The sequence below is a fragment of the Balaenoptera physalus genome, assembly GCF_965194825.1.
Source record: "Balaenoptera physalus genome assembly, chromosome: 20".
Lineage (NCBI taxonomy): Eukaryota > Metazoa > Chordata > Mammalia > Artiodactyla > Balaenopteridae > Balaenoptera > Balaenoptera physalus.
In genome coordinates, this window is record NC_138901.1 from 25766444 (window position 1) to 25793208 (window position 26765).

Sequence of the window (26765 nt, forward strand, 5' to 3'; positions counted from 1 at the left end):
AGTTTCCCGAGAACTAGAGGCCAAGTCGACAGACAGTCCCCCCCACCCCATCCAGAGTGAAAGGGCCAAATCTCCAAAGGCCCATCTGCCAGGTGTCTGGAGGAGCCGTATCTTAGACCCTACCCCAATTTTCTAGTGCTTTGTAAGTTCTTGGGTGAGAGTCTGTGACCTGTCGAGGGGGTTGACCTGGGCTGAGGCTTCGAGGGAAGGAGACGGAGGGGGAGCCAGGCCTGAGGTCTTAGTTCTGTAGCGCTGAAGCCGTTTCCAGCAGAGTCCAACCTGGGACTTTTCTGTGTCTTCTAATCTTAAGGAGAGTCAGAGAAGGTGAGGAAATGATTAAGAAAAAACAAATCTATCCCCACTTTCCAATAAAAATGGAATTCTGCAAGAGAAAATCCAAATGGGCAATAGTCTGAAATCTACACTCTATTCCCCCCAGAAAAAAAAAAATTGTCAGGAAAACTCTAATACATATAAACTCCAAATCCTCAGTCACGAGTGTAATCATAGGGACAAAAACCACAACCTCACATTTTAGTAAAATATCATAAAAAACAAATTAGTAAGAAACTAGATTAACAAAAAACAATAGAAAAATGGGAGGACAAGAAAAGACAGTTCTCTGAAAAAGGACATACAAATTGCTTTAACACTGTGAAGCAAGGTTCAACCTCTATGAATATTAAAAATTCACAAAGCCTCAAAGGTATCAAATACCTCCCATTTCTAAGAATATATCATACCGATACACTTGCATATATACACAGAGTAGTGTATTTTGGCGCAATAGCAGAAAAAAGAGAAAAGGAAGAGAAAATTGGGAACAATCTAAATATTTATCAATAGTAGCCTGGTTAAATAAATAGTGGCGCATTCATACAATAAAATGGAACCATTAAAAAGACATTAGTAAAGACATAAAGCCATCATTAACACTTAAAAAAAAAAGACAAAATGCAAAGCTATGTGTATGGTATGCTGCCTTTTGTGTTGAAGGTATTTGTAGGATACAGAGGACTCTGAGAACAGTGGTTGCTTCTGGGAGGAACGGAGGTCAGAAGAGACAGAGAACTACTTTTCAATCTATGTCCTTTTGTAACCTTGGAATTCTACTTTTAGCATACATTACCTAATTTTTAAAAAGATAGATTAAAATCTGGTATTTATTATGTTAATAGTATTCATTTTTAATTTTATAGATAATAAAAATTATTATGGAAAAATTGAAAACAGAAAAATTAAAAACGAATTACATTTCTGCTTATGAGGTCTGATCTACACAATCTTTGTAACAACTAAAATGTAGACTTCTCTCAGAATTAGAATAAAAATCAGGCCGTTGACTTATTCGTTTAAAAAAATAAAAACAAAGGGTTTTTTTTGGTTGTTTTTGTCTTTTTTTTTTTTCTGAAGCAAGTTTTCAGAGTTTAACTCGACGAGAACGATGCTAAAGCAGGCACTTCGCTGGTAGTCCGAGTAAAAAAATTTATTCGGCGGAGTGGGGGCGGGGGGAGTAGGAGTTAACTTTTAGCTCCCAGACCAGGTCTATACATCTGAGATCTCCGACCGAAGAGTGAAAAGGGGACATTATTTGCACCACTCAGAGCAAAAATTAAGCCAAACTCTAGCCGTTCATTTTCAAGTTGAAACATATGTACTGTTGCGGGACTTCCCGCCTTCTCCCTGTCGGCTCGGCTCTGTAGATCTTCCGACCATTTCGCCCAGGGACCGGCCGAGGCGCTCTTGGAGATGCTGTTTCGGCGGCCACTTGGCGGGGAGTCGGCGGGCGACTTGAGCTGGGGCTGCCCTGGGGCATCTGGGGATGGAGACCGAGCAGAGGTAGAGGCGCCCTCCCCTGATGGGAGTAAATGCTCCTGGAGGGAAATGCCTCCCTCTGCGCCCCTCGCGGCCTCCCCAGCCCCTGGCTTCCCAACCCACCTTGACCGCCGGACAGCTTCGGGCAATCTCACCGGGTTGGGCCGGCTACCGCGCGTCGTTCAAAAGAAAGTCGGCCCTTTAGGCCAGGTATCCTAGGATACGGTGAGGAAGCCAGCGGGCCTGAAGTTCTCCCGATCCCTGCATTGAGCTGGGGGCGGGGGGTGAGGTGGGGGACATGGGGAGAGAGCCAGGCGGCTTCTGGGGCGCCTATGGGTCCGCTGCTCCCACCCGCTTCGGTTGGGGTGGCTCTGGGCACTTGCTCTCCGTGTCACTGGAGCGACCAGCGACCGACTCCAATCCATGCAGGAGAAACATGAGTCTGTGGCCCAAATCCTCCCCTGCCTAGACCAGTGCCTCAGCTCTCTTCCCTGCCTCCCTCACTAAAAACATAGGGAAACTGAGGCACAGAAAGATTCAAGACATTTGCTGGAATTGGGTCAAGAAGGAGATCTTGGGGACGGTTTCTTGGCCAGCAGGATATCTGGCAAACCCAGAGGATGAATTGTGTGAGGCGGAACAGACAAGTAAGAGAGGTCCGAGTTGGGGGTCAGGAGAGGGGTTGCTGGAGGACATTGAGATCCCACACTCCCGGAGCCCCTCACTAAGAGCCCTGGGGAGGGACATTTTGATTTAAAAGACAGCAAGGCAACTCTGCAACCCACCCACCCCCACCCCGTGTCTCCTCAAAGAGCAGCTGCTTAGAGGCTGAAATGGTCCAAACATCATGGGAATTATAAACTGACTGGATTTACCCCCAAACCATTAATTTCCTCCATTTCCTCCCTTCCTGGGGATTCTGCTACCCATTTTCAGCCCTCTCCAAAGAAACTTCTAAATGAAGGAAAGATCAGCGTCAGCCCAGCAGGGCCCTTGGAATCTTGTTCCTCTGTCACATCCTCCCCCATCTGACTGGCATGGCTAAAATGGGGGGGGGGGGTGGCTTGGAATCTGAGTATTTGCCTAAATGCTCCAGCCTTCTTTATGTAAATATGGCTGTGGCTCTGTCACACCAGGCAAGAGGAGATGATCAAGAATAAGAATAATAATAAAAATAAAATAAAAACTCATTGGCTTTTTGGGACTTGAAAATTATGGTTGGGCCTCTGGTCCTGCTTCTGGCCTATAACCTGATCAAGGAAATAAAATTGAAGTTGATAAAACTTCAAGATCATTCAAGGTGGTTTTGTTTATATGCAACAAACCAAAGCACTTCCTCTCCAATATTGAATCAGTAAAGGTGAGAGATTTTCCCGCATGGGAGTTGTGGGGGAGAGTCCAATCCTAGATTGGAGCAGAAGGGGCCTGACCACCTCCCTTCAGGAGTTAACAGCTCAGGGAAAGCTGTTTGGTTGAAGAAAAGACAAACAATGGCTCTGGCTGATTTCTCCTGGAATTGGCTGAGCTGCCTGGGCATTTTGGCATCTTAGAAGGCCAACCTAGCGGGTGCTGAACTAGGATATCTGTATCTGTGTCAACACAGGTTATGGAAGATCCCAGCCGCCGCTGCTTTCCTGTCCAGCTCACTAGGATTTCCCCTCTGTTCTGCATGCACTGAAATTTCCTAATTTTTTTGCTCCAATTTCGATCCCTATTCTTTTTTCTATATATGCTCCCATCCGGCTCTCTATCCGTCTCTCTGCCATAGACTGCATCCATTTTTCTAGGGGGCTTCCGCTGAATTCATTCACTCCTGGTGAAAAAATTAACAGGTCACTGGTTAATCGGCTCACATGTTCGGTCAGAGCATCTGTGTGATGGTGCAACTGCTGTCTGTGGTTCTGTCAGTCTGTCTTTTTGCAGGCGGAGCTTGTGGGTACTGTTTTGGATGTATTATGGAATGGACAAGTTGTCTTCGTGGGGAGGGTGACCCACCTACCTATGTTTATTAAATTCCCACACACTTTGAAATGATATCAAAATTTCTTTCCTCTTGAAACTGAAAATATGAGTAAGCCAGAGAGGGAAGGCAATTTTATTTTGTTTCAGTTTGGAGGCTCCTTGTCTTGGCTATGTCTGGAAAAAAAATTCCAGGCTGAGATTCCAGCTGAGACAGACTTTCCTCTCCATTTGGAAAGACCCCACTTCAGGGATCAGCCAGGACAGATTTCTGGGGTCCGGAGGGAGCTGAGGGGTGTTTGAAATCCAGCCTCCCTTTTCCTAAAAAAAAATAAATTCTGGCGTCCAAATCAAGGAAGGAAATTAAAGGAGGCAAAAGGGAAAAGAAAACAAGCTGGGGGAGGCCTCTCTTGGCTCCGATCTGGCTCAGTACAGGTCCCCTGGCAGAGCCTCCAAGCTCAACTCAGGGGCCAGACCAAGACTAAGAGAAAACACATCACCCTGCTCTTCTTTTTAAATCTCCCCCTCCTTTCTTCCCCCCCTAAAGACCCCCACTCTTCCCTAGGGCAGGAACCCAGACACAGTGCCAGAATCTCCCACCTCTTCTTGGTTGAACTCTGGGTGGGGGGGCTTTAAATCGACCTTGGACCCCTGTCCCTCTACTCCCCTCCCTGCCTCCCACTAGCACTGCCTTGATCTGGGGAAGGAGCCTAGCAAACACGTATCACTGCTCAGAGTAGCCAGACTGCTCCCCACACCCACTATACCTCCAGACTCTCTTTAAATGAACACGTCCAGCTCCCCAGCCCCACTCAAAAAAGTCTAAAAAATGTAGCCTCCCTGATGCTATGGACCAGCCCTGCAGTGCTAATGGCTCTATGGGGATTCCACACTCGTTCTGGGAAGGAGCCTGTTTTGTAGGTGTGGGGCCTGGGGTAAAGGGCTTTTAAGTTAAACAGAAAGGAGTGTAAATCCTAGACAAGAGCAATTCTGTGCTTGCACAGCAGAGACCTCATGATAGGCGGCAAACATGAATCTTGGATGATAAACACTGAATTTCAGAGGCCCCGGCAGTAGGAGGACCAGCAGATGCCAGGTTAGTTGAAGCAAAATTCAGCATACATTTCTATTCTGCAATGAGATGGCTTCCCGTGTCCTTTGCAGACATTGCAAAACAAGTGGCTAATATACATAAATGTGCATGTGTGCACGTGTACACAAAACACCAGATTTTCTAAGAAAGAAACCCTGTCAAATCAGCAGTTGGAAAAACAAGACTAAATCTCTTAGTACCGCTGTCCGGCTGAGGAAGCTCTCTTTAAGCTAAAGTCACACTTTTATTTCACCCCAAGACCTTCGAAGGATAAATATGAGTTTTGTGTAAGTCTCTGGAGAGGATCACAAGCAGCCTGTTACTCTGAATGGATTATGTGAGATTCAGTTTACGAGGGCAAATTGCATTTCACACATGAGTCACCTTGAATAACCCAATAATTAATTAAAACCATGTTCTGCAGGGGATAATTTATTACGTTCACCAGCTTTTTATGAGCTAAGTGTAGTTTGGAAATGAAAAATGTGAGGGCTCTTCAATGATGTTTGCACTGCATTCTGCACTGGCTCATGGAGATTCCCTCTCACCAGGTCCCAGAGAGCAAAGTCGGGGGGTGGGGGACTTCAGCTTGGAAGGGTAGAGCCCATTTATTGCAGCTGAGTTGGGCCCTCTTCAGCTCCTGTAACCAGGGCCCGGACAGTGTTTCCTGGACTTCCTCTTGGAGATGAGTTGGGGCTTTGGGGTGGTTGAGGCACCAAAGCTGGGAGCCCTGGAAAGAGGGAAGTGGTGTGGGCAGTGGGGAAGGGGTTCAGGGATGAAACAAAATCCTAGCTCCAGGCTCCTTGGCAGTTCCTGGGAAAGAGAAGTCGGCATCATGGTACTCTTCTCCATGCCAGGAGGTCACAGCTTCTCCGGCTGGGCACCACCAAGCCCAGATCTCTTCTTAGTTTGGAGGTGGGGGGGGGGCATTGCTGTATGTGTATGGAGGTGCTTCTCCATAGACGTGGGACCAGAACAAGCTTGTAGGTTGGTTCCTCTTCCCCTAGTAGAAATCCTCACATTCTCCTCGGACACCACCAAATATGAGAGAAACAACCTGTTGATTATATGTATGTTGTAATCTTTATACAGAATCTCCACTTCCCTCATCTTTATTGTCTCCAAGAAGCCCTGTGTGGAAGGCTGGGCAGAGACAATCACTCCCACTTTACAGATGAGGAGACTGAGGGTTGGAGAGAGATGGCCAGCCCAAGGACACACAGCTGGCATCATGTGCCAGAGCAGGGAGTGAAGTTCAAGCTCCCCATGTCAATAATGCCCTAGGGGCAGGAAAGAGTAAGATATGGCAAAGCAAGTCTGGCCACTGCACCCTGGAAACAGACCATGCTCTTTGGTTCCCTTGGGAAGCATGGAGGCTTCTGGGGGCACCCCCAAGGAAGGGACTGGACAGTCCTGCCACAGTGGCAGTAATCTTGCCTCTAGATCTGAAGCTGTGTATCAGTCTTTGACACTCCTCAAAACCTGGATAATCCACAGACTCATCAGAGGATCCCATTCTTGGCTGCCTGGGAATGGGAGAGGGAGGGAGGTCCCCCATTCCAAGGACAATAAGGGAACCAAAGGGGTGCAGAATATGGCCTGTGGGGGAGGGGCATTGCCTGGCCCAGCTCCATTTTCTTTGGGAGGGGGTACAGGAAACTGTGCAGCTCTCCTGTCCGCAGCCAGTTGCCCTAGACAGTGCAGCAGAAACCTGTAAGAATAAGTTGTTTGGTCTAACATAGAACAGTAATGTTTTTTGAAGATGACCAATACCTTTGGGAATATGGTTGACCCGGGTTTTTTTTTTTTAATTTATTTATTTTAATTTATTTATTTTTGCCTGCGTTGCGTCTTCGTTGCTGAGCTCTGGCTTTCTCTAGTTGCGGCGAACAAGGGCTACTCTTCATTGCGGTGCGCGGGCTTCTCATTGTGGTGGCTTCTCTTGTTGCAGAGCACGGGCTCTAGGCGCTTGGGCTTCAGTAGTTGTGGTACTCGGGCACAGTAGTTGTGGTGCACGGGCTTAGTTGCTCTGCGGCATGTGGGATCTTCCCGGACCAGGACTTGAACCCGTGTCCCCTGCATTGGCAGGCGGATTCTTAACCACTGCACCGCCAGGGAAGTCCCTGACCTAGGTTTTTAAATAAACAAATGGTATGAAAAAAAGGAGACCAGGAGACTGCCATAAGAAAGTTGAGACATATCAACCAAATGTAATGTGTGACTTTATTTAGATTATGATTTGAGTAAACTAATTGTAAATAGACAAATTTTGAGACAACTGAGGAAACTGAAACATGGATAGTATTAAGAGATTATTGTTAATTTTGTTATGTGTGATAATCGCATGAAGGTTCTGTTAAAAAAAGAAAGAAAAGAAAAAGAAAGAAGTCCTTGTCTGTTAAGGATTCAAACCAAAGTATTTTTGGATGAAATGATGTCTGGGACATGCTTTAAAATACTCCAGAAAAAAACTGAAATAAGATTCGCTTTGAGTTGTTAATTGTTGACACTGAATGATGAGTTTAAGGGGTTATTATACTCTTCTGTATGTGTGAAATTTACTTTTTATTTTTACTGTTTACTTTTCTGTATATGTGAAATTTGCCACTAGAAAACAAATCAATAAGGCTGTGGATCCACATCCCAGAAAAACCACACACACACAAACACACACACCAACTTTCACCCTCAATATCAAGGGGTGAGCCTTTGAGAACCCTCATGGAATCAAGTTCAGAATCTTCAGGCTCACCAAACACCCATTTTTCCCCAGGGAGAGAGCAGGATTGGAAAGCGTTTTAGCACCAGACTGGTCCCATCGTTTTTCTTCTCTGCAGTGTTATGGGTGTGGGCAATGGGGCCAACAGACACTGAGGAGTTTGAGTCTCAGGGGCTTTAGCTATAGGTGAATACTCCAGGCATAGCTCCCTCCTTGGTCTTATGGACTGAGCTCCGAAGTGAAACAGGGTGGTAGGAGAGGGGTAGGCATAAGCAGGCTGAGCTTAGTCCCTAACTTTGCAGTTTTAGAAGTCACAGGGAATACATAGAAGAATTACTGCGTGTTCCTGAAATTTGTATAATATTGTACATCAAGTATGCCTCAATTTTAAAAAATGCGTGTGTGTTAAAGGATTCCTTTATTTTGGAGTCAGTATTTTATTTTTCCGCAATCCATTTATTTCCTCCTTTTTCCTTTAATAACTTCTCAAATATCTCAAGTCTACTTGTATCAGTTTGTACTTTTAAATGGGATTTATTTCCATTTTAAAAATTGGAAACGACTTGGTGCTTGAATAGGGAAGAGAAAGTGAAATGGTCAAAGCCTGGATTTGGTGCCATAAAGACCCATGTTGGAGTCCAGGCTTCATTATTTATTAGCCTCTTGAAGTTGGACAAATTAATCTCCTAAACTTCAGTTCTCTTATCTACAAAACGAGAGTAACAATTGCCCTCTACCCAGTTCTATTGCTGTGAGGATTAAATGAAAGGTACATACAGAGCGCTTACACTCCCTGGCACACCCGCACATGAGTGACGACGATGATGAGGATTCTGAAGGAGACGCCCCAAGAAGCCCGAGGGGCAACGCGCAGGGAGGTAGGGGCGCGAGGTGCCGGCCAAAGCGGCGTCCAGGGAGGCTGCGTCGCAAACCCGGGTCGGGCAGGCGGCCGCGCTTTGCTCTCCAACGCTCTAAGCGGGTTTTGGTCCAGCGAGAACTTCCATCTTGAGGTAGAACCTCTGCCTGAAGGTGAGGGATCCCTGGAGGGCAAGGTGCACCTAAGTCTCTGGGTGGAAGGGCGGTCTGGCTCCCATGCTCTCCAGCTGTGCCTTTGAGGTTAGAGACCTCAGCCGCCAACGGGGCCGCTTTGCCAGGCGCGGGCGGGCGGACAAACCTCAGCTGGATCCGCCGTATTACTGAAAAATCTGCCCGACCAAGTGTTTACACACAGGCACGGAAGGGAATTAAGGCTCTTGGGCAAAAGCGGGAAAGTCCTTAGGCTGCCCCTCGTCTTGGTGGAGAGTTGTTGGGTTCCCTTGGGAGCCGCCTAGCCCGCCTAACACGCACGGGTCTCAGGCCATGAAGGGCCCCCCAGGGACGAGGTCCACGGTCCATCTGCACCTCCCCTGGTCCAAGGCTTGGCCTGCATCCCTGGGACTGGTGATTCCTGAGCTAGAAAAACCACGCAGATGGGGCGGGCGAGCAGGGGATAAATGCGGCAGAACCCAAAGGTAGGCTAGTGGGGGGTTCCAAGCCAAGGACGGAGAGCATCCCCAGCCCCTGTCTGCATCACCTCCATACACACAATACACACAGGCAGCTGCAGATCCGGGTTGGGCCTGTGCTAGATCCTGGGGGATACTGAGGGACTGGAGGGGTGGAAAGATATGGTCTGCTTCCCATGGCTCTTCCTCAGGCCCCCATCTGGGCCTCTGGGGCTGAGCCTTGTTGCTCTGGAAAGTTTCCAGACTGACCTCAGGAATAAGAAACTGGAGCCCTGGCCTTGCCTAGAGGAGATGGAACAGCCAGACCAGCAGTCCCTCAGCCTGGGACAGGCTGCCCTTGTGACCAAGCTTTGGCCGTGTAGGACCTGCTAGACAGGGAGCTGAGACTTGAAAACCACCCTGAACTTGTGAGGCTTCTACATACTCAAAAGTCCCCTGTCTGCCTGGGGGAGGCATGAGAGGGATAGTCAGGGCATCACTGGAAGTTCCAACATCACATCCAGCTGCCATAACCATCTAATGTCAGTGTTCATCCCTCCTCCTGCTCCCACTGTGGCAGCACAGAGCTGCCTGGACCCACAGAACTGGCTATCAGTTTCCTGAGGTCAAGTCATTCTGACTTAGGCAAGAGAGCTTCTTTTCCTCAGCATCTGTCACCCTGCTACTTGAGCACATAGCTGGCTAGAACTGAATGATCTCTAAGGATCCTCCAATTCCAAATGCCAACTGACTAGTTTGGGTAACTAGGGGATTTGAGGCTTCCTATTCTAAACTTCTAGATCCTTAGCTCCTGATTTGCCTTCTACACCTGGAGCTTCTATGATTGGAATCTCCTCTCAAGCCCTACCGTGGCCATATAAGCAATGTGAGGGGAGAGCAAAGATTTTCATGTCTCTGGGGAAAAATTTCTGGCATCTGGGGACAATAGCAGCCACAATCCCTTCCAATCATGGATAAAGCTATGGACTCTATGGAGGCCAAATATTAAAAAAAAACTTTTAGTGGGTGATTTTCCCATTTAAAGTGAAAGACACTCTGTCTACCCTCTCAGAACTCTTAGAAAACCTCTGAAGGAGGCTAGAGGTGAAGAAGCACTAGTTTAAGCCCAAGTGACCTAGAGCTGATCAGATTATGAGCCCAGAGCTCTGCACCAATCCCAAATCTCACTTTGATGGAGTTCCCTATGTGTGGCCCAATATCAGCTCTGGACGTTTAGGGTAACACTGTAGACAATTGGACGGATTCCTCCGGCCTCATAAGGAGTCAGGGTCTGGGATAAATGGCCAGTCCAGAACCTTGGGGGCGTGAATGAGATGGGCTTTCCTCCAGGTCAGAGTCCTCAGGTGGTAACAAGGAACTACCCAATGTTCATCTCAGGCTGAGGCTGGGATTCAGAAGGGCAGATGGCATGTGTGTGTGTGTGTGTACAGCCAGACGCTCTTGGAGGCAGAAGGGTTATTTTCAAGGCTTTCTTGAATTCTAAGAAGGTAGTTTTTTGTGGCATCTTTCCCTCCCATCTTGGTCATGGTAACCCATGAGCACCATGGACAGGACAGGCCTTAGAAGGCATGGATTATGGGCCATTTTCCTCTGCTCCATGGTGTGTGCGTGTGTGTGAAATGCTTGCCTTTCTCTTCTCCCAACTTTGTTTCTTGGAACAGATAACTCAGTGAGAGGAAAAGGGAAAAGCTTTTGCTATGGTGGTGGTGGAGGGAAGAGGGCCACAGGATGGTCTAGTCCTGGGCCATTGGAAGGGTCTCAGATCTCTCAGCAAGGGGAATGAGGGAATCAGAGCAAGAAAGAAATCAAATCTCTCAAACTGTACTTTCCCCTAAACCTCAAAACTACAGCTCCAGTTCAGGCCAAATAGGCAGGTTTGGGACTGGAGGGGCCAGGGCCTCATTGCTGACATTCCTCTTGATTTCAGGAGTGAAAACTTAGCAGAGTCTATACATGGGTAGCCAGAATTTATCCTGGTAATTATCACCTACATTCACATTCCCTGAGGGAAAAAACAAGGTGGAGATGGGGGGTGGGGGCGGGTTGTGACTCAGATTGCTTTCTTGAATTTGCAGGTAGGTTTGTTGATATATTCCCCATTCCTGAGCCCCATGCAGGATCCCAGGGGCTGGAACAAAGGAAGCTGAGTCTCCCAGGACCCTGGAAGCTGCTGCAAACCCCAAAGACGTTGGCCGTGGGCTCTCACTTGAGGATCCCACCTTTATGAGTGGGATTTGAGGATCCGCTCCCAAGTGTGTGTAGGGGGTGAGGAGGCTGGAGGGCTCCGGGGAACTACAGTGTGAGGGTGGAGGAGGTGATCTCCTGCACCAATTTTGTCCCATTTAATGGGCTACTGCGGAGTTTACACCCTAGGGCTGATCGTCCCATAACGGTTGCCTCGCAGAGGCCGGGTCGAGGGGCTGGGTTCGTTCCCTCAAGGACCTAAAAACTGCGCCCCGCCCTCTAGACCTGCGCGGAATACTCAGCAGCAAGCCTAGAGGCCTCTTCCTGGCTCTCTCCACGGTTTTCCTCCACACTGAGGCCTTCAACCTCCAGGAGCGCTCCCTTCCCTGCTTCCGCCTGCCCTGCGCCACTCTTGTGCCCAAAGTGAACACTGATGCGGACTTAAAGAGCAGCTGGTCCAACGCTTCCCTTCTTACACACGGCAGATAGGAAAACGGAGGCGCAGAGAGGGGAGATGACTTTTGCCCACCACTCCGAGCTAGATCAAAACCTTGCCTGAACCTTGCAGCCCCTCAGTGCGGCCCTCTAGGCCCAACATTCCTGACGGCTGGGGCCGGATGCGCCTGGTCTTCTCTGGACTGGGGCTGCAGGCGCGTGATCGAGGTCGCCCTCCCAGTAGAGTGCACGGTCTGAAGGGGGGCTGGGGTCTCTGGGCCAGCAGACCTTCCAACCCGGCATGCACACACGTGGCAGGCCAGGAGCAGCCGGCTGTTCAGCGCCCACAGATTTACTCCCATCCCTTCGCACTCCCCGCCTCCCTCCCTCGGCTCTGGACCCCGCTCACGTTCCCCGGCTCACCGCTTCTCCGGTTTCTCGGCGCCATCAGGACGGTGGCGGCGGCCATGTGGCTGGCACTAGCTTCTCCCCTTAGCAGACCCTCTTCCATTGCTCCTCAGATCCACTTGCTGGGTGGTGGAGGCCACGATCGGCTCTAATTTACGGACTAATAGCTGGATCCCTCAGCCTCCGCCTCCGAAGCACTTAGGTTCGTCCTGAGAGGGTCCTAAGCCCAAGGATGTCGCAGGGCTGCCCGGGCAAGAGGGACGCGGAGGTGAGAGTGGCCTCCTCCTGACCAGTCAGGCCTCCACTCTCTGGTTCTCGTAGCTCCCAGACTCCGCCGGTCATTTTGTCCAAAAGGTTTTCCTCTGAGGCCCGTCCAGGCCCCACCTGACTTCTTTTCAGGGAGAAGGGCCCGGGTCGCCTGTCATCCCCAGTCGGGCCTGGTCGTTCTCGCCGCTGGCGGGCTCGGGCTGGCGACGCCGCTCTAGGAGCGCCCTGCAAGGCCGCCCCGCCAAGGGCAGGCTCCGGCCGCGGGGAGCTGTGGGCAGGCCCCGTGCAGACTTTGGAGAAGAACAATGGAAAATTGAGAGGGCCGGGAAAGGGGGTAGAGAAAAGTAAGAAGGGAAATAAGAGAGAAAAAACAGGAAAAAAATAAAGAACTAGATAAGAGGGAAAGACAGAAAAGGAGGAGGGAAGGAAAAAGGAGAAAACGAAAGAAAAGTGAGAGGATGAAGAAGCAAACAAAAGGAAAACAGTGTAAGTGACAGAGAGGGAGAAAGGAACCAAGGGGAAAATAAAGGTAAACGGGGGTGGGGGGGTCGGGAGAAAGTAAGCAGTAAAGACGAGAAGAAAGAAAGAAAACAAAACGGCCCCAAAGGCAAGATAATCAAAATTAAAGGAAAGAAAGGCAGAAAGAAAAACACAACTATAAAAAGAAAAGAAAGATTCCAAAAGACAAAAGACAGATGAGAGAACATACAGCCAGAAAGAAAAGGAACGGAAGAAAAGCCCAAAGAAAGGAGCGCACCGCATTAGGCCATTTTCCTGAAACCGAGAGAAGTATGCGACCTCCTCAAGCAGTTCGGCCAGGCCCGCACACTCTGGCAGGCCAGCGGAGCCCCAACCTTTCCAGAAAAAGAAGCGTTGCCGCTGCAAATAAATTCTCATTTTTCATCACGACCTCCCTGAAGGCCGCGGTCGTCGCGACCACGTACATTCTTCCAGGTGGGAGGACGAAGGCACCGGGCGCTCGCTTTGCTTTACAAAAAATAAACCATAATTTAACAAATGCCCCAAGTGGGGTTGGTGGGCTTCTCTCGCCCCCTCCCCCTCGTCGGCGGTCCCGAGCCCGGGAGGGGCGGGAGCTGACAAGGAGGTGCCAAGTCCCCGTGGCCGGAACCCCCGGGGGCGAGGCGGCCGCGCTCAAAGGCCTGGCTGTAAAGGTCACAGGCGGTCTGTGGGGCCGCGCTGAATGGGCTCCCGGAGGTAAACAGACTCTTAACTTTCAACTTGGCCTTGACCTTCCTGGAGGTGTCTGGCCGGTATGTAAAGGAGCAGCTGAGGCTTTCAACGCGTTTGGCTGGATCAGTAAAGGGGGCTGGGATTCGAGGGAGGCTCAGGGGTCCTGAGGGTCTGCCTGGAGGCTCCCAGCAGGACACAAAGGAGTCTGTGGGGCTGGGGGAAGGGCTGGTTCAGCCCAGGCCGGCGGGGAGGTCAGGACGCCTGGGTTGTCCTAAACTTCAGCACTGAACTCTTGTAGAGCCCAGGGAGGATATGGAGGCACTGAGCCCCAGGTTCTCTATGTGGGAACCGCAGGCTTACTCGAGGCTGAAAGAGGCAAGTGAGAAGTGACCAATACTCTTTAGAGAAACTGCCCTTTTCTTTTCAAATAAAAACAGGTGCCTTGTAGTTCATTAGAAACAGATACACATACAGAAACAGAAATATAACTCATTTATTCAGTTTAGAAAATGTTTTCATGTGCAAAGTCTCATTTAATCTTCACAGCATTCCGTGAGGTAGAAATTATTGTGCCTTTGAGGAGACAGATAATTTTTACAGATAAGGAGGCAACCTTACGTTAGCTGACTCCAGTTGAGGTCTATGATAGGTCATAGATTGTTGCAAATACATAAACATGTACAGAAAATGGGAGCACATGCTCATATGTTAATAATATGATATCCAGAACTGTTCCCTGGTATCTACTAGATGCTAAATAAATTGGAGAGGAGGGCTCCCCCAGTGGCACAGTGGTTAAGTATCCGCCTGCCAATGCAGGGGTCACGGGTTCAAGCCCTGGTCCGGGAAGATCCCACATGCTGCAGAACAACTAAGCCCGAGCGCCACAACTACTGAGCCTGTGCTCTAGAGCCCGCGCCACAACTACTGAGCCCACGTGCCTAGAGCCGGTGCTCTGCAACAAGAGAAGCCACCTCGATAAGACCGCGCACCGCAATGAAGAGTAGCCCCCAACTCACTGCAACTAGAGGAAAGCCCGTGCGCAGCAACGAAGACCCAACGCAGCCAAAAATAAATAAATAAATTTATTTTTAAAAGTGCCTTAAAGATATTTAAAAAATAAATAAATTGTAGAGTAAAACATAAACAACACCCCCATAGTATTTGCTTGTATTGAAATATATCTGTTTACATAGGGGTCTCCAGCACAGCTGGTGAGCTTCTCCAGGGCAAAGCTTGAGTTGGTCATCTCTGCATTCCACAATGATGCAGAGTTACATGCATTTAGCTGCTTATTTCCATGGACACAGATAAGAACACTAATATCCAAAACGAACAGTTGCAGACAGTGTTGCTATGAATCTTTAATTTTAAAAAAAAATAAATTTATTTATTTTTGGCTGTGCTGGGTCTTTGTTGCTGCGCGCAGGCTTTCTTCATTGCGGTGCGCAGGCTTCTCACTGTGGTGGCTTCTCACTGCGGTGGCTTCTCTTGTTGTGGAGCACGGGCTCTAGGCACGTGGGCTTCAGTAGTTGTGGCTCGTGGGCTCCAGAGCACAGGCTCAATAGCTGTGGCGCACGGGCTTAGTTGCTCTGTGGCATGTGGGATCTTCCCGGACCAGGGATCGAACCCGTGTCCCCTGCATTGGCAGGAAGATTCTTAACCACTGCGCCACCAGGGAAGCCCTCTTTAAATTTTTGTATTCAATTATTTTTCCTTCTAAAAAATAGATAGGCTGATGTAAAGTGAAGAAATAGCCAGTGTACATCTTGAATTTTTTCACAGTGAACACACCCATGTAAGTGGCATATAGATTGAGATTGAGAACATTTCCAGCCCCCAAGAAGGCTTCCTTACATCACCTCCCTGTCAGGAGCTCCCCTCCGCAGGGTAATCTCTTCTGACCTCTATCACCATAGATTGATTTTGGCTATTCTTGAACTGCATAGAAATAGAATCATACAAAAGTTACTCTTTTGTGTCTGGCTTCTTTCACCCACCTATCTGTGCAACTTATGTTGTGTGTAGCAGTCTTTTTTTTTTAAATTGATGTTTAGTACTCCATTCTTTAATTATAGTACAAGTTATTTGCCCATTCTACTATTGACGGACATTTGGGTTGTTTCTATTTTTGAGCTATAATAAATTAAGCTGTTTTGGACACTTTAGTACATGCCTATTGATGAACATAAACATTCATTTCTGTTGGGTATATTCCCAGAAATGGAATTGATTGGTCTATTTTTAAAATTTAGGGATCTATTCATGCCTGTGCTGTCATCTACCAAGCAAAAACCAGTAAAAAAAATTCTTAGTCTTTAGGTAAAAATCCCGGTATTTCTGCCTTTCATAATCAGACAAACAAGGGGCTGTAATAAGAAACCGGAAAGCATCAAAGAGACATCTCCCTTTTCTCTCACGTTGTTTTCAAATACAACAAAATCCATTGAGGATTTCATGCTTGGCGTCTTCATTTATTAGCAGTGTTCATTGAGGGTGATCTATCATCTTCACTACAGCCCTACAACGTGGGGCAACTCCAGTTTGCATGGGCCCTTTCCCAAAAAATGGCTCAAGTTCAGACTCAGGTTGGTGAGGGGGCACGGCTGAGCCCACCTAGAGTGCAGGGTGGTCTGTTCTATATAATTGCCTTGACCCTGGTGTAGAATGCAAAAGTTCCTGTCTTCTCCAGAAAAACTGTGAGTTCTAGAAAAAGTGAACCCAGAAGGATTTGATTTGGGAGGGGTAGTGGTGGAAACAGAAAACCTCTGAAGACAGATCTGTGAAACAAATTGGTTTGGGTCTTCTGCCTTGCACTGCACAATAGGCCCCAACAGAGAGGCCTCAGGCAATTCCTCCAGTGGTTGGGGCTCCCTCTCCCATCTCCTTTTCCTTCTAAGAAAATGTAAAGCCTGGAGGAAGCAGATAGGGGAAATGGAAATCCAGACCCCCTTTTACAGCCAGGTCCAGAAGCTCCATTTCCACTTTAGGTCTGAACGTTTAGCGTCTCCAGTTCTCAAGTCTCCTTCTTTGGAGCACGTGTCCCGCTCCCTCTCCCTCCCACCCCTCTCCGAATCCGGAGCTTTCTGGGCAGAAACTGGAGTCCCTGGGGAAGAGAAGTCCCAGGCACTTCCCCGGGCCCGGGAGCAGCTTATTACTGCGCATCCAGGATGGAAGGGGCACCTGGAGTGAACTGGGATGCTAGTACCTAGGACTCAAAGCAAAGGGCTTCCAGAAATACCCCTTAATCCCCATTTTCCAGCCTCCTCTGACTCAGGCACATTCCCGGGTTCCCCTTTCAGGCCCAGAGCGGCCTCCCGGCCCCACCCCCGACTCCCCTTCCCCCCACGAGATGGACACTTTATAGGGAGAGCTTTTTATTCTCTCGTTAAACCTGCCAAAGCACAGGAGACAGAGAGCCAGGGAGGGAGAGGAGGCGACCGAGGTGGGGCGGGCTCCGCGTCCCCTCTCCCGCCTTCCACTACTCCCGCCCCCCCGGCCCCCGCCCCCGACGTAGCTGGGTTTCTCCAAACTGGAAAGCAGCGAAAGGACACCTCCTCTCTTTTCTCTCGTTTTCAAATGCAATAAAAAACCGAGAGAGGGAGGGAGGGAGGGAGAGAAGGAGAAAGGGGGGGAGGGAGGAAGAGAGAGGGAGAGGAAGAGAGGGAGAGAGGGAGGGAGAGAGACAGGGAGGGAGAGAGAGAGGGAGGGAGGAGAGAGAGAGGGAGGGAGGGAGGGAGAGAGAGAGGGAGAGAGAGAGGGAGAGAGGGAGAAAGAGAGAGAGAGAGAAAGAGAAAGCGGGGGTAAAGTATTTTCGCAATTTCTGCCATGAAGATTTTACTAGCTTCTCTCCGCCAGGCCGCAGCCAATCAGCGCGCGTGCCCGGGCACCTGCGTCTCCTGCGTCAAGACGGCCGGGCTGAGCGAATGCAGGCGCCGAGCGAGCTGGGAGCGATTTAAAACGCTTTGGATTCCCGGGGCCTGGGTGGGGAGAGCGAGCTGGGTGCCCCCTGTATCCCCCACCCCCAGCACCCCATGAGCCGACCCTCGGCCCCATGGAGCCCGGCAATTATGCCACCTTGGACGGGGCCAAGGAAATCGAAGGCTTGCTGGGAGCCGGAGGGAGTCGGAATCTGGTCGCCCACTCCCCACTGACCAGCCACCCAGCGGCGGCGCCTACGCTTATGCCCGCTGTCAACTACGCCCCCCTGGATCTGCCAGGCTCTGCGGAACCACCAAAGCAGTGCCACCCATGCCCCGGGGTGCCCCAGGGGGCGTCCCCAGCTCCGGTGCCTTACGGCTACTTTGGAGGCGGGTACTACTCCTGCCGAGTGTCCCGGAGCTCGCTGAAACCCTGTGCCCAGGCGGCCACCCTGGCCGCCTACCCTGCGGAGACTCCCGCGGCCGGGGAGGAGTACCCCAGCCGCCCCACCGAGTTTGCCTTCTACCCGGGGTACCCGGGACCCTACCAGCCTATGGCCAGTTACCTGGATGTGTCGGTGGTGCAGACCTTGGGCGCCCCTGGGGAGCCTCGCCATGACTCCCTGCTGCCTGTGGACAGTTACCAGCCGTGGGCCCTCACCGGTGGCTGGAACAGCCAGATGTGTTGCCAGGGAGAACAAAACCCACCGGGTCCCTTCTGGAAGGCGGCATTTGCAGGTAAACTGCCCACTACTCTGGATCCCCTTGGCGCTGAGTGTGGGGTTGTAGGCCCTGCTGGCACTTGCCTGGGAGGAGGTGGAGGGAGACTTGGGGCTGGTGAGGAGGAGCTTGGTTCTCCTTGGTTGGCTATTAGGACTCTGAAGGAGGGTCCAGGCAGTTAGAGAGCCTGGGTAGAGGCCCCAGAGGGTCTGTGTGAGGGCCTGAGCTGCGGGCTATCTGAAGCCTGAGGACCACCAAGCCCCTGACCTCCCCAGGAGGCCTTGGGACCAGCCTTTCAATATGTTGGTGTGTTTGGCTCTCTTTGCTGTTGTTTGGGGCTCAGGGTATCCCTGCCCAGCAGGATCCCAGTTTAATTCTTCAAAAGGGCCAAATAACTCTCGGGGTACAGTGGGGTGAGTGGGAACAGAGAAATTGGATGTTCTGTAAAGAATACAACCCCTCACTTTCTCTCAGATGAGTTTTTCAGTTTCCAAAGGGAAGTTTAGATTTCCTGCAGCCATGGCTTAGGTGTGTGCATTAGTGCGTGTGTGTGTGTTGGGAGTGGGGGTAGAAATGTGTTCCCCCCGTACAGAAGTTGCTTGTAGTATCTATAAGGATGGCCAAGAGTTGGAAAATGCATGTGAGGGTGGACATATGTAGATGGTGGGCAAAGGTCTGGCCGTGTGTGATGGGTGTGTTTGCAGACTTGCAGGTGTGAGGGCAGTGAAGAGTAGGGTGGCCTGCAGAAACCGCTTTCCAAGGCTGGGCGGTGATCAGAGCTGGAAGCCGAGGTGTCCTCTTGTGCTTTGGGGGAACAGGAGTGCACGAATGCCTGTAGGGTTACCTGAGTGCTCCTGCAGGATGACTTAGCTTGTGGGGCCTGGGTCTGCGCCTGAGCTTGCGCCAGGCGGTGGTGTGAGCATGTCTTTCTCTCCCTCCCTCTCCTGCCGCGCAGACTCGAGCGCGCAGCACCCTCCAGACGGCTGCGCCTTCCGCCGTGGCCGCAAGAAACGCATTCCCTACAGCAAGGGGCAGCTGCGGGAGCTGGAGCGCGAGTATTCGGCAAACAAGTTCATCACAAAAGACAAGAGGCGCAAGATCTCGGCGGCCACCAGCCTCTCAGAGCGCCAGATCACCATCTGGTTTCAGAATCGCCGGGTCAAGGAGAAGAAGGTCCTCGCCAAGGTCAAAACCAGCGCTATTCCTTGAGGGAGCTCCCTGGCTGTGCTTGGGGAGGGGGGGAGGAGGAAGTCGGAGTATCCTGGGGAGACCAGGAGCCTGCCACAGCCAGGCTGGGGCCCAGGACTCTGCTGAGAGGCCCCCAGAGGTGACACTCTTCCCAGACCAATGCTCCTGGGCTGTTCCTCAGGGACAGCTTGGGTACCCCATTGGTCCCAGAGAGCCAGCGAGGCCCAGAGTTACAGCCCAGTCCACCAGGTAACACCACCCAAAGGACCTTGTCCCAGTCATAATCATTCATCCTGGCAGTGGCAATAATCACCATAACCAGTACTAGTTGCCATGATAATTAGTATCATATTTTCTATCTAGAGCTCTGTAGAGCACTTTAGAAACTGCTTTCATGGATTGAGCTGATTACAAATAAACTTGGAAGGAGACCGGTGGCAGGAGAGCTTCCTCTGGAACCCCTTCCATTTCCAAAGCCCATCCCCACCCCAGTGAAGGCAGAGGAGACAAGAAATGGCAGATTCACCCCTGTGACTATGTTGCCCCTTTAGCATTTTTCTAAGATGACAGCTTGGCAGGATGGACAACACTGGAGGGTGCATCTCCCTCCCTCCGTGCCCATCCCCTAGGTTGTACCCACTGGTCTCAGAAGTCCGCATCCCCAACTCTTCAATTTTGTCCGTGTGTGAAAAACAAGCCAGCGAGCTGCCCTCCCGGGTCTGTTCTCCTTCCTTCCAGAGAAATGGGGTTTGAGAAAGTGCCTGGATAATTCCTCTCCAAAACTTTCCAAACCCTCCCTTAATGTTCCTGGTGGTTCTGACCCAAGGAGGTCATGGTTCATTGGGCATTTGGGAGCCGCATGAAATAGATATTTGTGGCCTTGTAGACGGAGCCCCTCCCAGGCACAAACGGTTACGGAATGAGGGAATAGTAGCCTATCCATGGTAGGCACGTCCCAAACACACTGGTATAGCCCAGCAGGAGAAAAACAAAACAACAAAAAACAGAAAATGGCTCCTTCGCTACCCATTCCTCCTCTGCTTGCCTGCCGGTGACACCGAGGAGCTTGCGGGGCTCAGGCCTGGGAGTCGCGGAAGGCTCTTTTTCGAGTGAAAGAACCACGGGCGGCGGAAGCCCAAAGACCCAGTCTCAGAGTGGGGAACGGCAGGCAGCCGGGAAAACAATGGGCACAGACTCGTTTCCTTTTCACTTTGCGCTGGTTCAGTCCACATACCCTGAATTCTGGGTGGGTGGAGGGCAGGCTGGCGCCAACTCTGTTTTCCGCAGCCACGTAGACAGTATGAGAACAGTGCGGAGTTCCAAAAACCTGGGGCAGACCGGCTGTTAGCAGAGCCGGGGACCCTGATGTCCTGTACCTGGGCCCTGTGCCCGGTGGGACTCGCTACCTTGGCCGCGCAGCAAATCAGCGGGTTTGAGCTGGATCTTCCGGCAGCCCAGGCTGGAGGATTCCAGCAGACACTCTCCCGGCGATCGAGCGCACAGGCGTGAAGTGGAGAGGACCCAGCGCCGGACCCACGATCCGAGCCACCGAGCAGCGAGTAGGCGGGAGGCGAGCAGCCCGAGGGAGGCCCCCGGCCATGGTCTCGACGGCCGCTCCATCTCGGAGCAAGCTCCTCCTTCTCCAGGAAACCCTGGGTTGGCCGCCGCAGCCGAAGAATTCGAGTCGGGTGGGATCCCGGTCCTGGCTCTTCTTCCGGGAAAGAGTTGGGAAGACTGTTCTAAATCTTTTTACCAAAGAGGATCCCGAGGCTGAGGGGAAAGGCCCCGACGGGCAGTCACCCTCCTTCCCTGGGTCTTCTTAGAATGCGTGTGCTTGGGGAAGGGGAGGGTGTCAATTTCGTGATTTAAACAATTCTTCCAAGCCCCGTGGTCCAGTTTAAGCTCCCTGGTATCGCATCCCGCCCAGGGGAAGTTACTTTCTGCCTTCCACGTTCTCCTTCAAGCTTAGTCTCAAGCGAGGAGCTTTTAATATCGCAGGTTCTCAAGCTTAGTGGGTGCAACCCCCTCCCTCGCCGCTTCAGAAAGAGCGAGACTTCAGCGCAGATAGGCCCATGGGTAGAGAGAGCGCCCTGGTGCCGGCTCCGTACATGGGGAGGAGAAAGGCCACAAGAGGGGTTGCCACTTGGACTTCCTGAGATGGCGTAGGTAGAGGCCTAAGGAGTCAGGGGCCTCGAGACTCTGGACTCCCAGAGCGCTAACTCCTCCACTCCGCTATCAAGCCCTTAAAGTTTCGGAGCTCTTCTATTATTCTCTCTCAATAATTTTAGAACAAACAAAAGATTTGGGATTTTAGAGATTTATTTCGCTACCAGTGTGTTTGGCCTATTAAAAAGACAAGGGCGCCCCCTTCCGGTAGAAGCTCGCCATTTCAGGGAAACCCGCCGGTCTGCTCGGCTTTAACCCCTCAACTGAGCCTCTGGCTTCCAGATGCCTGGGGCGTCGGGCCTTCGGGGTTGGGGAGTTCGGGGCTGCGTGTGAGAGCGCCGGGACCCGGAGTCGCCTGGAATTGGGCCAGGGTATAGGCAAATGTATCGGTCCAGCGGCTGAGAGACTCAGGAGGAAGGCTAGGAGAGCAGCGAGCGATCTCGAATAGTGAAAAAACAGGGCGGCCAGGACTCCCGGGAGCAAGGCTGCGGCGCCATCAGCCCTCGGTCCAGATCTTCGTTCCACGGGAGTATTATATTTATCTTCCTCGCCAGGCCAATTTGCGGCGAACCCCTCTCCTCCCCTTTTATCCCCCCGACTCATTTACTTGTATGGAACCTGTGCAAAAAAATTTTTTTTTAAATTTCGCTTTGTATTAAACCCTTTTATGGAAGCTCTTTCCAAACACCAGTTTTACTCCCGAGGCAAATTATACCCCCTCCCACCGAGGCCGACCATTTAAAAATCTTTCAGTAATTTGTGTCAAAATTACAACAAAATATATCTACATGTATTTGCCTGTAGCTATTTGCTTTTTAAATAGGGCCATTTTAAGCTACAGGAGAGAGGGTTTTGCTAAATTTAGACTGAAATGTGTTGACTATAACGTTCACAAATAGGTAAATTCAAACAACATTCTCATGAACAAATAAACGCAGAGGCGCACAAATAGACTCCGGAAAATACACCGGGCGTCTTTTCACCAGCGAGGTGTAATTTTACTCGGAGCTGCCCTCCGTGCCCTCTCCCTTACTCGGAGCAGAACATCCCCGGTTGAGTCTCAGCAAACGTCGAAACAGGATCCGAGGGTCGCGTCTACGCTGCTCCAGGACCGAAATCACTTACTTCCAACTCCAAACCAGGTGGATTTTATTAGGCCTCCAGAGGCCGACTTAGGGGGTAGTGGTGGAGAAGTGCATAGACGTGACCTCCGGAAGCTCTTTTCGAATCTAGGTTCTCGAAGCAGCCCAGCGGAGGGCGAACCCGAGGCTCTGGCTCCGGGGTCCTTTACTCGTGCTGGCAAACGCTTCCCACCGCCCTGGAAGTCGCGAGGCAGAAGCCGGCGACTCTGCACCGCCATGCCCCCCTCCGCAGCCACCCCTAGCTAGCCGCCCCTACTCTGAGTGGTTCGAGGACCAGAAGATGTCCTGCGGCAGGAAAAAGGCCCAGGTCAAGACCCTCCAGTTCTATGAGAGGCGCGGCTCCCCTCCTCCAACACGGGGCCAACTGTCCTCCCCTCCTCCAGTCCCCCTCCTCCCCTTAATTAAAGTTTTATTCAAGGTCCTAAGTGCTGCACTTTAATTAGGTTTCCTTCGGGGGAAACCCTCTGTGCCCGTGCCCCCGCCCCCGTCCGGTCTAATAGAAACCCCAGAGCTTCAAATGTGAATTAAATAAATGAACCCGTTACCGTAAACTGGCAATAAAGCGCGGAGGCAACTGCTGCGGAGGGGGCGAAAGGAGAGGTTCCGTTGTTTTGGAAACAAATGTATACCACATTCTCACCCACCTGAATAGTCCCTCTCCGGGAAAGCGGGGAGAAAGCACTGGCTCGGCCCTCGGCCTCTCACCCGAGTGGGACACCCCGCCCCTCCCCCCAGGCGCTGGCCTGGGCCCGGGGAGAGATTTTAAAACATCCAATGGGGAACTGATGCCAGCCTTTCTTCCTCTCCAGGCTACCAGTTACTTTTGTGTAGAAAGCGGGTGGGGGTGGTCGGAGCAGACGGAGAAGAAAGAGATCCACCACTGGTCCCCCTCCCCTAAATTGCCTCTAAAATGACAGGGAACAGCAAGAGTTCAATCACCCTCGGAAAGTTAGGGAGGGAAAGGCAGTCTGCCGGCGCCCAGAGGTGAGGGTCGGGTCGGGGACTTTGCCATTGAACTTGAAGTGTCAGGCCTTTGGTCTCCGCTGCCCCTACCACCACTCTCAGCAACTCTTTATGGGAAGAGGGAGGAAGGTGAGGGAAGGGGTCCCATCTCTGGCCTCGGGAAGGAGGGAGGAGGCCAAGCGGCATTGGAGGGGCCAGAGCGACTGGAAGACCATCCAGAGACGCCGAGGTTGGCGGGGAGACGAGGCGGCCCCGGGCTGCAGTGGGGAGGGGGTACTCCAGCCTTCTCCGGGCTCGCAGCCGCGAGGTGGGGACCCTGGGGCTGTGCGCCGTCTCCCTGAGCCTCGCCCCAGACTCAGCTGGGAGGGCGGCACCAAGTGCTGCGCTCCAGTCCTTCCTCCTCTAGCCTAAGGTGCGCGAGCAGAGCCCTGCGCCACTCGGAGGCTGGAACCTTCAGGTCGGCGCCGCCCCAGCTCAGGGCCTTGGGGCCCAGCTGAATTCCAGCCCTGGCCTTTGCAGAGAGAGCAAGAGTGTTATGCCCCTATTTCTCAGATCAAGACCCGCTCATTTTGCTACCTCCAAGAGTGCGTTTCTCTCTAAAAAGGTAAACTAGCTGATTCGTGGGCCAAGGGCGTTACCGCTCTCTCAGTCTGACGACTCGCTCAGGGAGCCCTGGGGGGGGGTCCTCCCAGGAATTTGGGGGACTCCGCGGTCACGGCGGGCAGGAAAGGGCGGGAGTCAGGCTCTTGCAGAGACCACTCGGCGGAGCGCCTCCTCGTTGGTTCCTGGAGAGACCGGCAGCCACCTGGGCAGAAAGGGACAAAGAAAGCGCTTCGCAGCACGCGGGACCTGCGCGCCCTCGGCAGGGGAGAGTCTGGCGGGTGAGAGCAAGGCCCCCCCATACGACCTTATGTTTGTCTCCGACTGGATGGAATCCTGGTACAGACAAAATTAATGTTATTGTTATGTTGTTGTTCTTATTTAAACTGTAATACTTTATAAAACATCTACTTTGAAAGCTGGGTGAAAATTAACCGTAATGATAACCGGTAATGATGATTTATTAACACACTCTTAAGGGAAAGGCTCTGGCCCTTTAAAAAATAAATCAGTGCAGCTTGGTCTCAGATGGCTGCCTTCCTTCTGCCGTTCCTATGCCCTCTTCGGAAGCTTGGTTAGTGCTGGGATCTGAGGAGCGACTAGAGGTGTTGCCCATGGCTGGCACATCTGCACAGGGACTCAGAACCTGCACAGAAGCAGCAGGGGGCCACACGCCCATGTCCTCAGCCACTGACACTGCTAACTTGTTGTTCTTGGGGTGGGGGCAAGGTAATCTACAGACACACTCTGGACTCACCTAACCCTCCCAGCCCCAGCCGGTTCCTGCCCATGCCTTCTCAGAGCTACTGTCCCCACACTGACAGAACCCACTTTATAAAACGAGGACACTGAGACTAAGTGTAAGTTACTTGATCCGTGTCGCAGCCAGCAGTGGCTAAGCTGGGCCCCCAAAGCAGGAGCTCCTGAGGACTAAGCTCTGTGGTCTACCCCAGTGCAAGAGAATAGGAAGGGGACTTCCCTGACTTCCCTGGTGGTGCAGTGGTTAAGAATCCACCTGCCAGTTCAGGGGACACGGGTTCGAGCCCTGGTCCGGGAAGATCCCACAAGCCGCGGAGCAACTAAGCCCCCGTGTGCCACAACTACTGAGCCTGTGCTCCAGAGCCCGCGAGCCACAGCTACTGAGCCCTGTGTTCTCAGCAAGAGAAGCCACTGCAATGAGAAGCCCGCGCACTGCAAGGAAGACCCAACACAGCCAAAAATAAATAAATAAATAAATAAATTTTTTAAAAAAAGAGAGAGAGAATAGGAAGCCAAGGCTCTCCTTCACTCCCAACATACCTCTCCTCACCTGTTTCCATCTGGAGCCATCCCTTGAGGTCACAGAGCTGCACTCAGACTCCCTAGACCCAACCCTTCCTGGGTGCACCCGGCAGATTTGCATAAGTGCAACCACAGGGGAATAAACACACGTTCCATCACTCATTTATCGAGTACCTACTGCATGCAAAACCTTCCACTGAAGTGGAAGGCTGGAGGAGATACAGGGGAAATACTATCTCTCTTCCTACTGATCCCTGCCTCTCGTTCTGCCTCCCACTTGCTGCCAGATCTTAGGTCTGCTGTTTCCTCAGATGTGACCTGAAACCGGGGGACTATATTCTGTGATCTCTGACATTGTAAGGTGGGCCAAATGCCTACACATGGGGAACTGAGACCGAGAAAGATTCACCCTTCCCCCCACGGCATATGGAGAGGCTTTCCGGAAAAGGCTGTGTTGGAGAAGGACCTCGAAAGATGCTTAAATACCAAATCCGGGTGGAAGATGTGAGCAAAACTCGGGAGAGGGGACAAAAGAGGCAGGTCTCTGAGGGAGAGAGGTCTGGACCTCCGCTCTGGTTGGGGCAGAGCTGGTAGGGAAGAGGGCAAGGGCGTTCTCACTGGGTCCTGAACGCTGGGCGAAGCCTGTGCTGTGATCAGACAGCCTCCTGCCCATTCAGGCTGTGACCGCCCCACTACCACCCAGGCGCGCACGCACCGAATGTTGGTGCAGGCGCTACTGGCGGCACACCGCAGGCCCCAGGAGGAGATAAGGAGACAGCTCTCGGAGAGAGGAATCGGTACCCCCCTGGACTCTCAGCTTCCCATCTTAGGTGTGTCCAGTCTGTTGCCCCCGTCTGAGACCTGAGCTCGGTCTTTGGCTGACGGTTGAAGTTCGCCGCCCTTCCCCCTCCAGGCAGGGTTTTGGCGTTGAACTTGAGCCAGGCCATAAACATTCCTTCACCCCTCGGGGAGCTGGACCGGGACGGGGAGGGGGTGGAGGGAAAGGTGGCGGAAGAGTGTTGTGGAAGGATCCGGAACGCCAGAGACCGGGCCTCTCCCACCCAAGACTGCATTGCTTTATCAACGAGCTTCGGATCTTTGCATTCTGCGGAAAATTCGCCAGATCTGCATTTTAAAAATCCGATTCTTGAGGCCTTATTGCAAGTTAGACCAATAATTTAGTCAGGATCAACGTAATGTAACTTTCAT

At 51.6% G+C, this 26765-nt stretch overlaps 1 protein-coding gene and 1 long non-coding RNA gene across 2 annotated transcripts in view; both read left to right on the forward strand.

The window, feature by feature from the left end:
* LOC309650459 overlaps positions 1-26765 on the forward strand; it is a 369298-nt gene that overhangs the window by 318336 nt on the left and 24197 nt on the right. The gene's annotated exons all lie outside the window — the stretch shown is intronic.
* HOXB13 (homeobox B13) lies at positions 17533-25511 on the forward strand. Its single transcript, XM_082442663.1, has 2 exons — positions 17533-18234; positions 19172-25511. Exons 1-2 carry the CDS (start codon positions 17631-17633, stop codon positions 19423-19425), a joined length of 858 nt encoding a protein of 285 aa, XP_082298789.1. The 5' UTR covers positions 17533-17630; the 3' UTR covers positions 19426-25511.